Below are 13,055 nucleotides of genomic sequence, written 5' to 3' on the forward strand. Positions count from 1 at the left end.
TGATTATCCTCTTATTGGGCAAAACGTCCTCGGTTTGAGATAATCCGAAACCACGTGAGAACAAGAAATGTAAATCATTTCCTGTTGTAACCCACAAACTGAACGGTAATGTGTTTCACAAAAGTAAAACGTCACTATTCCACGTCTAGTTGTTTGGAGCTGGATCCGGTCTCCGTGCCCAGTGCGCGCTCCCGACGCAGGGGAAACAAATTCGGTCGTGAGTAACGACCATGGCACGACACAACGTTAAAGATAGTTCACGTTAGCTGATATGCAAATTATTGTGTCAACACCCAGTTGAGTAGCTTATGGTATGATAGTAGGGCTGGATAATAGCACATGTGATCAGGAAATGAGTGACACATAAAAAGACAAGGAAGTGTTGCACTCAGTACATTGTGTGTATATGAAGCAGCTGCACCACGGTCTTAATGTAGCTTCTGAAAAAGCTGAATCATAAAGGAGCTAGCAGCGTTAATGTGCTCATCCTGAATGATATTTGGACTTATTGTGAGCTGTGAGGTGAGTTTGCAGAGGATGAGGTTTTTAACTTAATTTGTATTGCATATAAAATTGTGATTTTGTTAAATTAATAATACATTTAATAATTTTAGACTTCAGAATCATCCATTACGTTTAGGAGTAATACTTTCAGTCGTTTATTTCTTAATTAGTGTTTAAATACTTGTTTACACTCAAGCCTTGCACAGTAACGATCAGTCTTTCATATACAGCAGATACAATTTGTAATCTTCACTCACAGAAAACTGAATAAACCATTTTATTGTATTTCAAATAATTTTCTTCACTTATCTAGTTGATTATATCTAAAGTTTATAGAGTCACAGGATACTGAGTAATAGAACAAGCTATTTGCATTTTCATATAGAAATAAGTTTAAAATATGTAATTTAAAGGCAAAAATTGTAATTCATATTCAGCTTATGACTGAGTACAAACTGTTTCTAAAACACAGAGCACACTGTTGTTTTAGTGTGGCTTTATGGAGACTTCCTGCATACTTGTGCCTCCGCAGGACAGCACAAACCAAACACAACAAACCAGTTTAACATCTGTCATCTGAGTTCAAATGTCTTGACTTCTTCCTATCTATCTATCTATCTATCTATCTATCTATCTATCTATCTATCTATCTATCTATCTATCTATCTATCTATCTATCTATCTATCTATCTATCTATCTATCTATCTATCTATCTATCTATATGTTATGACTGTGTAGTGTCAGTCTTGACCACCATCTGTTTACTAGAGGCAACCAATCAGAGAAAGGTTAGTTGAAAGTTGGTTTTGTCATGTGAATTGAGGGTCTTCAGGAAGGCCTGGTATAATGATTTTGAACTTCAAAAGCTACTCTAGTACAAATAAGCATAAAAAGCATTGTTTAAAACGGAGACAGGAAACATAAAAGTAATTCAGGGAGGTTCTGATCACTCCCACACTGTAGATTCTGCTCACATCCTAACATGTATTGCAGTAATAAGCATCATTTATTGGTCATTTCAAGGTTTGTGAGGGAGGTGAGTAACAGCTGACTGGGCAACAGTCACTTCTGTTTACTGCGAGTTATAAACTGTGGTTTTTGCCCTTTTAACATGCTCTTTACTGGATGTTTTCTTTCAGGAGTGCTATGGTGGCACAGCAGCAAAATAAAGGAGATCCTGATGTAACAAAAAAGATGGAGAAGGTGAAAGGAATGAAGCACTTTCCTCCATATGGTAGCATGGATGAAAACACAACAGGGGACAACTGCCCCACATGCCGTGGCACTGGCCGAATCCCCAGAGGTTGGCCTTTTTTTGTGAAGAAAAATCTGCTTTTATCTGTCTTTATTGTCAATTTTCCACTGTTTTAACTGGAGTTTTAAGGCTTTGACATCATTGTCTGCTGAATGCTTCCCATGCATGATAAAAACTAGAGGAACCAGTCGTGAAAAACTGACACAGTGTTTACTTCTTCTTCTCCAAATTACTTTCATTTCACATTTAATAGCAAGTTGACTGAAGGAGTCTTAAAAACATGGCTATGTGCTGGTGTCAGCTAAGATACTTTCACATCATTTCTGTGGTAAGAACAAAACCTTTATTTCCATCTTGTACTGGCAGGACAAGAAGACCAGCTCGTTGCCGTCATACCGTGTAATGATGTAAGGCTGAAACCCAGACGCACGTAAGGAGTATAGCAGTACATGAATGTGTGTGTGTGAGGGGTGCTTTTACAGTTTTGAACAAGCGAGTTAGAAATATTTTTGTGTTTATGGTTTGCACTGTTGCTCTATTTAAAATGTAATTTTGCATATCCCTGTTTCAGGAAGCTGCATGTCTGCATCTCCATGGGCCTGTGTCTCCTTATTTGCTGTCTGATCCTCTTTTTCCTCTTCCCACGGAGTGTCACCCTCACCCCAGTGTCTGTACAATCAGTCACAGTATACTTCATCCCAGATGAAGTTAAAATGGACGTCACAGTAAGTAATTTGAAAATCACTCTGCTCATCAGTAGTTTTGGTGTTACAGTAACCAAAAAACACTGTATGCAGCCAAACATCTGGGCAGCACTTAATGTTTCTAGGTGGGCATTAGCATCCCAGTTGTGAGGCTAATCAGAGATAGTCCGATAATTCAAATGATGACTGGCTTGATCACTGTTTTTGAGATACCACAAAGTCAGTTTAGTTAAATTTTAAATATGGGCATGTGAAAAAACAATGTTTTCACAGGACACTGTGCAGTTTTGGCAGTTTGCAGCCCTGGAGCAGTGCTACAATCTACAATCATTCCAGAAGTTTATTTCCCAGCAAATTCATCACATTTGACTATGCAATGCTAACAGGAATTGCCAAAAAAATCCAAGAGCTAAATCTCAGACTCTATAGACTGCAGTTAGCATGTTAAATATTAAAGTTCATGACAGTAAATTAGAAAAATATGAGTTGTTCCCAGGAGAAAACCTATTCTCTGTGACCAGAACATGGCAACATGTCTTGAGTTAAGATTTAAGACTCCTAGAACAATGTCCTTTTGCTAGATGCACAACTTGGGCCAAATTCAGTCGCACAACAAGACAATGATCCCAAACACACCAGCAGATCTACAGCAGAATAGATGAAAAAGAAAACATTTAGGTGTCGCAGTGGCCTAGTCAAAGTCCTCAACCTGACTGAAATGTTGTGGGAGGAGCTTAAGAGAGCTGAGCATAAACAAATGCCTTCAAACCTCAATGAACTGAATAGAAAATGTAAGTTGGGGTTTGTGAATATCTGCCCAGCTTAATTAAGTGTAACTAGTAAACTACAGTATATATATGCTTGTCTGCTTTGATGACAGACTTCCTCCTATTACTGTGGATTTGTCATGCAGTGTCTCTGCCCTCTTTTACCCACATCTCTGCAAATCTGTGGACAAAGGAAGGAGGTGACCTCTGAACCTTCTGCCATGATAAACATTAGGCAACTGGATTTTGAGAGTCAATAAATATCTGAAAATGACTCACCTTTGTAACATGTTTTAAAATAACATGAACGTCAAGTTCTAACTGATGACTCATGTATGTCCTGCAGACGTTGCTTCCCATTATAGCTGTTGCACCATCGGTTGCATTAGACTATGGCTACAGGAGCTATGCTAAACCCTGATTGGCTCTAAGCATGCTTTTTTTTAATCTCTGAAAATGGACATTAGAAAATGGGACTGACAGTTTTGAAGTTGGGATTAATATTTCTGAATTCTTGGTGACCGATTCTATATAAAAATATGTAGAATTAGTTGGAAACAAGCAGCATAACATAACTAGTGTGTGTTAACAAGTGGAGGTCCCTCATACATAGTTGTAAACGAGTTAAGCCATATTTTTACAACCACATTTTTTATTGCCTCTATCAAAACACTATCCACAAAGAAGCACTTGCGTTGCATTCACATGACAGATGGTACAGTAGGTCACTGCCCCACTTAGATGGTGGGGCACTTAAAATTCCCAGACACTTTTTAATAATGCACAGGTGTGTCGGTTGCACTTGACTTGTGGATTTTTTTCCTTTTGCAGAATCTCATCAACATCACCAACACTAACTACTATTCAGTTCAGATTGTCGACTTCAGCATTCAGGCTGTGGTTGGTCAAACAGTCATGGGAAAGAACAAGATCACTAATATGACCGCAATCGAGCCCAGATCACTGAAATCTGTAAGCTTCAGACTGGATAACAGGTCCTGTTGATATCCAGCATTTATCATGTGTTTAACATCTTATCTCTGTGTCCTCTGATATAATTTACAGAATGTAATTTCAGTTGGCCTGGATATTAAAGATGAAGGCATAGCGTAAGAAAGAAATCTTTGTTCTCAGCACATAACATCAAAAAACATCTCAAGATAAAAACTATTAGAGTCCATTGTTGTTGTTTAAATGTCTGACTTCAGCACAACTTGTTCATGTCTTTCAGCTCTTACTGCAAGTCAAGCAGCATCAAGATTCACACCTTATTTCTGGAGCTTCAGTAAGTGTCAACCTCTGTCAGCGGAAGAGGCAGAGACACTTTTGAGTTTTTTAAACCCACAATGTTAAAAGCTTCACTTTTCCGCTGTGCACAAAAACCACAACCACAAAATTATTTTTCTTCACAAAGCCAAAGTCGAATCTTTTAATCTGAAGGACATGAAAGGTCTTCCTGGAAGTCCAGTTTTTCCTTTGAAATTCAGTGAACTTGGAATTAAACCACAGGACAGTCACAGTGCTGCTATTGAGGAGCTGCTTTTTACCTTAAATGCGTTCGAGAGAAATGTGCTCATTCAGTGATTTCAGTGGCTCAGAACTTTGATGCTAACTGGACTAATTAAGAGACAGGTAGCACAGTGGTGTGGTGGCAAGAATGTCCTATGTTTGAATCTACCGGCTAACCAGGACCTTTCTGTGTGGGGAGATTCGTGGGTTTAGGTTAATTTATGATTTGAAACTGGCGGTGGGTGTGAATGGTTGTGCGCTTGTCTGTTAGCTGTGTGAGAAAATGGTGAATTGTCCAGATGTGTACCTTATGATATTCTGGGGTGGGCTCCAGCCCCCTCGCGTACTACCCTGAGTTTCATAAATAGATGGACAGAATAAAGTTCAAATAGATTGTACTGACTACATGTACATGTTGTTTTTAAGTTGCTTAAAAAAAGGAACCAAACAGCATTCGTCACAGTCATGGTCATGGTCAGCAACAATATTCATGTAGGCATTTAAATGGTGCTCGATTGTTACCAAGGGGCCCAAAGTATAACAAGAAACTATCCTCTACACCACTGTGTTGATATAAGTCAGGATGGATCCATGCGTTCATCCTTTCATGTTGTTTACACCAAATTGTGACTCTACCACGTGAATGTAACAGCAGGAACCGAAACTCATCAGACCAGGCAATGTTTGTCCTCTGTGGTCCAATTTTGGTGGGAATGGTAGCCTCAGTTTCCCGTTCTCAGTTAAACTCCAGTGTGGATTGTGCCACACTGGGTAGCAGGGTAGCTCGGTAGCACACCTTTTGGGCTGCTGTGGTATCCCATCTGCTTCAATATGTGGTCTGTTGCACAGTCAGAGGTGCTTCATGCACACCTTGGTTGATTTTAACGAATGATTTTGAATTACAGCTCTCTTCCAGTCTGATCATTTGTCTCTGGCGTGTGGCAGTAAAAAGGCATTTTCATCTATAGAACTGCTGCTCACTTGATATTTTCTCATTTTTCAACCATTCTCTGTAAACCTTACAGATGTTCATTAAAAAAAAAAAAATCCTAGTAACATCTGGCTCCAACATTCAAAGCAATTTGTTCAGATGTTGGTGGCTCCGTAGTGTAGTGGTTTACAAATTCACCCGAGTAACAGATCCTCCGTTTAATCCTGGGAAGAGACAGAAATCCCTTTGGGGAGATTTGGCATAAAAAAGAAATCTGCCAACTTAAAACATATGGAGCTACCTGCTGTGAGAAGCCTTGTGAATAAGGGAGCATCTTAAAGCAGCTTTCTTCTATATTCTGATGCTCAGTGTGTACTTCAGCAGGTCATCTTAACCATGTTCACATGCTTAAATGCTGCTGTGATATTGGGTCAAAGAGCAGTTGAACATTTGTACTTAAAAAGTGGCTGATGAGTATATTTTCGAGCATTTTTCAGTCCTCACCACTTCATAAGAACGAGAGCTATCCACAGGAATCACATTTTTGCTCAGCATTTGAGCATCAGTAACGTGCGATATATCGCAGTTTCAACAGCAAAACTGCACCAACTTAATGTCTGTGATGTACAGAAACAGACAAAAAGCATTGGTAATCTGGGTGATTTATCTGTTTTCTGATAATTCACTGCAGAAACCTTTGAAAAGTGAATGCAAAGGATCATGTCACTGTACGGGATGGGTGGCTGTTCAAAACAAGCTGCAGAAAATGAAAACTCTTCCTTTTATCTTCATTTTGGATCCTTCTGTGCAAAAATAATTTCTTATATAGTCCTATTTTGACACTCTGGATTTTGGTATTTTAATGAAGGCATGCCAAAGTTTGTGCCCTAGAAAAATAATCAGCTGATTCTTAGGATGGTCAGGTGGGATTTTAAAAAAAAGAAAAAAAAGAAATAAAGAACATGTTAACTTAAAAAAAAAAAAAAAAAAAAGGATGGTCAGGTGGGATTTTATTTCATCTTAGATTTGTTTGATTTGTTTGGAAAGACTCACGAGCTGGTTGCTAGCTTTGTCTGTCAGCTGTTTATTGCTGGCTACGCAGAGCACAGCGGGTTTATTGCAGCTCTTTTGGCTGATGTGGCTGAAAACAAAGCCAATGAGAGAATCAGTTTGGATGTAACAGCTAAAAGACACTAAAATGCTCCTAGAGTTGAAGGGAACGCCCATCAATAAACCCAGAATTATAACGAAGTCAAAAAAAATTAGCACAGACGTGAAATATGAAAATGTAACAAAGATGTTTTTTTCTTTTTTCAGAATGACAATGAATATTTCGTATCTCTCGCACACGGAGCAGCTGTCCGTGGAGACCTTTGAGTATATTGACTGTGGCACCAATTCAACAATTCCACATCCTGTGAGAATATGACTTCAGTGTACTGAATCTGCAGTTTATACACGATAACTGCTCTCTGTTGTTTTAACACATAATAAGACTTTAAATTAATCACTACAATGTTATAATGTAAAAATATTGACGCTTCAAACATGCATATGTGTAAAATGCACAATTTGTGAAATGTAAAAATGATTTTGAAGTCATACCAATTTTAAATTGTCTTTAAATTTGTGTGTGTGCACGCGACCACGTGTGTACTACTGTGTTGACCATAGATCTCCTTATTGTTGGTCATTTGCACTTTATTAAACTGTAAAGGTTAATGTTACATATTATATGTTTTCATTTTTCCCTCATTCATTGCTTCTTCATGATATTTTAAACACTAGGGTGTGAGCAGGTTGTCTTGAGGTCAGCTTTCCATTGTCACACTATAGTGCATATTTATATCGCTAACTTAAAAATTTTAATACAGAAAAATATGCAGGTATAATGTTTAATTTCTAAACTTAGAAGCATAAACCAAAGTTACAATCTCGTTTTAAGGTCTTGTGTGATAGTCCTTGGACAGTCATGTGACAGTCACATGGCTCTGTGCAGTCCTGTGAAACCTTTACTGCTTTGATAGGAACTGAGAGGGAAGCAGTAGCAGCTGGGTGCTGCTAATCAAATGCATTTGATTAACTGATCATCAGCAAGTGTGACCAGCTTTATAAAAGAAGACGTTTTGGCTGTTTTCTGGTCTGAAGCAATCAGGTGTGTGTTATCACAATGGCACTAAGGAAAGACAATTGTTGCTGCCTACAAACCTGGAGAGAATTATAAGGTCAGTCCATCATTCTATAGTGAGAAAGATTATTCATAAGTGGAAAACACTGTGGACAACTGACAATATTTCTAGGACTGGACATCCCAGGAAATTAATCCCAAGCTCAGACCGCGCAGCATTCAGAGAAACTGCAAAAGTGCCAAGAGCTACATCCCAGACTCAGCAGGGCTCAGTTAACATGTTAAAAGTATGATAGTAAAATTAGAGACATACTTATTAAGTATGACCGGTCTGGAAGGGTTTCTAGAAGAAATCGATTTAAAAAACAACACTGCAGCACAGCTTAGGTTTGCAAAGTTACATTTGAAGAAAACCACAAGACTTCAGGAACAATGTGCTTTTTACAGACGAGACCGAAGTGGAGATGTTTGGTTACAATTCAGAGTGCAGAGTTGAACCAAAACCAAACACAGCACATCGGCACAAAGATCTCATACCCACTGTCAGCACGGTGGTGGAGGGGTTATGTCTTGGGTTTGTTTTGGAGCCATTGGACCTGAGCACCATCAGTGAGTCCACCATGAACTTCTCTGTATACCAACATATTCTAGAGTCAAATGCGGGGTCATGTGTCCAAGCTACTGTATCACAGGGCGTACTTAGTTATTTACCCATCATTGTTATTTCATCTGCTGTTCTCCGAATCCTTTTGGTTTTAGTGAGTATGCTTTTTGTCATGTTTTTAACTAGAGTTAATTAAAAAGTATAAATTGTCTAAATATGTACAATAAAAATATATGTTTTTTTCACTTTCCAAACCCAGTGTCCGCCCTACCTACAGTAAGTCACCAATATTTTTCTCCTGCTCTGTCATTGACTCTACACAAGGTGGACCCAAAGTATCATTGCAGAGTGATACTCTATGGGCACACACTTCACGCAGTAGTATGACATGCAAATATTATGGCACTCTGGAGTCTCTGTAAGTTAATGGTCTAACCTGAACCACTGCAAGTGTGAAAATTCCAGTAAAACCAATAAATACTCAATTGTATTTTGTAACAGTACTGCTGTTACTGGGGTGGGGATCAGACCAATACATGTGAAGATATTTCTCGAGCTAGTTAACTAGCAAGTTGTTTGAAATCATTAATTTAACCAGGTTGTTCCACTGACCTCTTTTTGTCAAATGAGACCCATTAACAAGAGGCAGGTCGATTAAAAAACATATAATACATGTAAAATGCATGCCCACAAATTCTGAAAAGCATATGCAAGACTTTTTGCAGACACACAAATGACCATTTCAAATGTTTTGGTTATGTTTAATGTGAGATTTACAGCAAACTTTGTCATCTGTTATAACACCCAGGAATTGAATTTTATTCACTCTATGTTCACAACCTCTTAAGACTAAAGGAACGTGGTCAAACTCACTCGTGTATTTGAAATTACACTTGTTCTTCTTGTGTAGATGTTTTATGAATGCATTTTCACTTGCTCACACTTGAAGAAAGAGTAACACTGGGGTGTGTTTTACTGTAATAATTTTTATATGCACGTTATTATGCATCAGTGTTTGCTGGTCATGACACCCCGAATGCACGCAATTCACTGCTGCACCAGCAGGGGGCGCGGAGCAGCAACCCTCCAGGTGGCCGTGACGTCACCGGGCTTAAGGTGCCGTGCGCTCGAGTCTCTCCGGAGCTTCTCAGTGCTGCTGGAGGAGAACACGAAGATCGCTTGTTGTGAACTATGGCCGTGTTTATCGCTTGTGGATGATGATTTCACCGAACATCTAAAAAGGTAGGAAGGTTTTTAAATATGCAGAGGAGAGGTCAGGCTCGGTTTTCAATGCTGGGATTCGTGCAGGCTCTGCAAACTGCATGCATGTTTTATTTTCCTATCCTATCCAATCAATCCAATATATCAGGATTCCTACAAGCTCAATAGGTAGACGATGTTGAAGTTCTTAAATTTATTTGCGGTATATCGATCAGGATAAACACGTCGTCACATGAGGTAGATAGTGAGATTTCATGCAGGAGAGGGAGAAAACTGGAGAAAAAGGTGGATTATTCCTCATACACACACACAGACACACATATATACACACAGTCATACAACGAGGTTATAAAAACATCTGTCAATAAACATGACAGGGCAATGCTTGTGCAAGCTGAGTACAGAAAGTCTTTGCACACTGTATTATTATTATTTTTTTTTTGGGGGGGGGGGAGGTCAAAGTAAAAAATAAAAACAAAAAAACAAGATAAAACCTGCCCTTGTAAACATGTAATGGTTTTATTTAGTCCAAACAGCAGCTGTTTGATGGGTATCAGGATGTCAACAACAACCGGATTAGTGCAGCTGAAGCAGTCCTTATAGGCAGTCAGCAGAGAGACCCCCTGAATACATGTTATCCATCGGCTGCATTCAAATCAATCTGGCCCAGGAAAAGCCCTTCAGGTTTAACAATCTTAAGAGGATTAACCCTTAGCAAATAAGAAACTACATTACCTCAGACACCAGTTAACTGATGTTTAGCTCTGTAATGTGGCACATTTATAGTTTGAAATCTAAAATTTCGAAGACACACACACTGCTATTGTAAAGTAAGCATCTCGGTAGTAGCGAAACATTTTAAGTGCAGCTTGGTTTGCAAACATTCCTTAAACACCCATTGTCTTTTAATTAAATGTTAACCCAGCCTGTGTGTGTGTGTTTTGATAAGGCCTCAAGCACCATCTGATCTTGGACAGGGACCAAATGCCAATCCACTGAGAACGGATTAAAACAGGAATCTTTCACCTCACCTAAGTAGGTGTGAATTGCTAGCTGGAGTCATGGGGAACCAGCTGACTGATATCGCTCCCAGCACGCCGTTCCTGCCAAGCTTCCAGTGCCTACACGTGGTTGTCATTGGCCTCGATTCGGCCGGAAAAACCTCTCTGCTCTACAGGCTCAAACTCAAGGAGTTTGTCAAAACAATCCCAACCAAGGGCTTCAACACAGAGAAGATCAAAGTGGCAGTTGGGGCATCTCGTGGAATAAACTTCCAGATTTGGGATGTGGGTGGGCAGGACAAGCTGCGTCCGCTCTGGAAGTCCTACACTCGCAGGACAGACGGGATGGTGTTTGTGGTGGACTCCACCGAGGTGGAGCGAATGGAGGAGGCCAAAGTGGAGCTCCATAAGATCACCCGCACGTCAGAGAATCAGGGAGTCCCGGTGCTAATTCTCGCCAACAAACAGGACCTGGACTCGGCCTTGTCTGTGAGCGAGGTGGAGAAGCTGCTCTCTGTTCATGAACTGAGCATGTACACGCTGTATCACGTGCAGAGCTGCAGCGCTGTGGACGGTCAGGGGCTCCAGCTGGGCTTGGAGAAACTCTATGAGATGATCCTGAAGAGGAAGAAGATGGTGAAGCACAACAGGAACAGGAAGAGATGAACTACCGGTTCACACTGTGGCCTTTATACACCAGAGATTTATACACTGCTCAGATGCTTCCAGGCTTAATGGTCCTCTTTAATGGGAAAGCAATTTGTGCCAACAAAACAACAATTACACACGGCCTGAGGGTCCGGAGAAATGGATTTGCTCATAATAACTGAAACGGTATTGACATTGTTTTTGTTCTGCAGCTGTCCTTAGACAGCTTATAGATTTAAGGAAACCTTGAAGCAGTTAGTCCTCACTAAGTGCTTTTCTACACTTGTTTTAAAGAAGATTTCTGAGAAGACACTTGCCTGCTCACTTTAGGACTCACAGAGGGCCACATTCCCATTTGATGAAGAAGATTTACTTAAAATGACGTTCTTATATTCCTCGAAAGGCTTGCACAGATTCTGTACCACTAAATTGCTGTTTTTCTTCCACAATGTACTGATCTTTTTTCAAAATATTTATTCAGTGTATATGTATTCGTACTGGACAGAGGCTCCTTTTTCTTTTTTGTAAATGAACAGCGTCCAGCGCTCACTTAGCACCAATGATATTTAGTTTAATTCCTAACAGATCCTAAGTGCATTCCCTTCATAGACACATATATATACAAATTTAGCTACCACTGTATAATTATACTGTTTTTACAAATTGTAATTTTTTTGTAAACTGAAGACTTAATAAACCTAGCACTGTACAGAACATACATTGCTATCTTTGTATTTTGAAGGTAGTTGATAGGAATGAGTTAAACCTTTTGGATTACATGGCACGCATAATCTCTCAGCTCTAAATTCACCTCAATATTGAGATTTTCTGGCCACTTCTACAGTGATATTTGAACATCATCTGTAGCCGTGACTTTAATGTCCAAGTGGATTCAGTGATCAAATCAAAATATTGCAGGTAACCTCAAAAAACACTCGGTGAAAACACATTTTATTGTAACTGATAATTAGATAAACTAATATTATTCATGGACAGCAATACAGACAGCAGATTTGGCATAGTTATCCATCATTAATCACTATTTGGCGTGACTGGACAGACAAGCATGCTTTGTTAACTATAATTAAACTGCAGCCATGACTGACTGTTGATGCATTTGTATGTATGAAAAATAAGTCCTGCTGATGTTTGCGCAACTTGGGAAACACTTGAGAAGTGTTTGGGAAAGAGGCTGGGAAGCCTTGATAAAGTTGTGGCCCCGGGGCCTGTGATATCTTAATATGCCTCTGCTACCTGCTGAGCACCAAACAGCACTAAGCACCTAAAGAAACATATTTCCCCCAGAACTTGGCAGACGGAGCTGAAAGACAGTGAATATTAAATTTCCTTTGTTGACACACACAAAAGAGAAAATACATCAACCAATGCATATTGATGCCAGAATAATTAATTTGCCAAAAATCTGCATTAGTCCCCCGAAATCTAGTATCAAACAAGCTTTAGTTAGTATTTCTTTACATCAAATATTTGCTACCTTAACAGATGATACCATTTCAGTGCTCTTACCAAAATAGGGGGGAGGATCTCCTCCTCTTCCCCTCCCCCACACAAGACCAAACAATCCTTTTAGTTGGATTTCCACCTACTGCTGACAGTTTAATTGCATCAATTAGTGGTGAGACGGCTCAGAGGTGAGCTGGTTGAGTTGTGCTGTTGATTTTGTGGTCATGTGGGGCTGGATCACCTGAGGCCATCTGTACAGCAGATGCTCTGTTGCACTCTTGCTGGAAGTCAACTGGACTGTAGCCATCTCGTCTTACT

The 13,055-nt window shown here is 39.6% G+C and overlaps 2 protein-coding genes across 3 annotated transcripts; both read left to right on the forward strand.

The window, feature by feature from the left end:
• Positions 1-144: 144 nt before the first annotated feature.
• Positions 145-8,590, forward strand: tmem106a (transmembrane protein 106A). 2 transcript variants are annotated; one of them, XM_080873375.1, is made up of 8 exons: positions 157-522; positions 1,645-1,808; positions 2,127-2,190; positions 2,332-2,485; positions 4,063-4,203; positions 4,297-4,340; positions 4,463-4,516; positions 6,989-8,579. In XM_080873375.1, the coding sequence occupies exons 2-8, from the start codon at positions 1,652-1,654 to the stop codon at positions 7,098-7,100; spliced, it is 726 nt and encodes a 241-aa protein (XP_080729501.1). In that variant the 5' UTR covers positions 157-522; positions 1,645-1,651; the 3' UTR covers positions 7,101-8,579. The 2 variants fall into 2 exon arrangements, with proteins under 2 accessions (XP_080729502.1, XP_080729501.1); XM_080873376.1 differs by lacking the exon at positions 4,063-4,203 and having other exon boundaries at positions 145-522; positions 6,989-8,590.
• Positions 8,591-9,524: 934 nt separating this feature from the next.
• Positions 9,525-12,377, forward strand: arl4d (ADP-ribosylation factor-like 4D). The gene is made up of 2 exons (XM_080873786.1): positions 9,525-9,645; positions 10,574-12,377. Exon 2 carries the CDS (start codon positions 10,686-10,688, stop codon positions 11,289-11,291), a length of 606 nt encoding a protein of 201 aa, XP_080729912.1. The 5' UTR covers positions 9,525-9,645; positions 10,574-10,685; the 3' UTR covers positions 11,292-12,377.
• The last annotated feature ends 678 nt before the right edge of the window (positions 12,378-13,055 follow it).

Source organism: Rhamphochromis sp. 'chilingali' (genome assembly GCF_963969265.1).
Source record: "Rhamphochromis sp. 'chilingali' genome assembly, chromosome: 22".
Taxonomy (NCBI): domain Eukaryota; kingdom Metazoa; phylum Chordata; class Actinopteri; order Cichliformes; family Cichlidae; genus Rhamphochromis; species Rhamphochromis sp. 'chilingali'.

Bases quoted from the DNA above. Each gene is read 5' to 3' on its own strand.
- tmem106a (XM_080873375.1), top strand. From the start codon at position 1,652: ATGGTGGCACAGCAGCAAAATAAAGGAGATCCTGATGTAACAAAAAAG. The intron at 2,191-2,331 runs GTAAGGAGTATA...TCCCTGTTTCAG, and splicing joins AGGCTGAAACCCAGACGCAC to GAAGCTGCATGTCTGCATCT. The intron at 2,486-4,062 runs GTAAGTAATTTG...TTCCTTTTGCAG, and splicing joins AAGTTAAAATGGACGTCACA to AATCTCATCAACATCACCAA.
- arl4d (XM_080873786.1), top strand. From the start codon at position 10,686: ATGGGGAACCAGCTGACTGATATCGCTCCCAGCACGCCGTTCCTGCCA.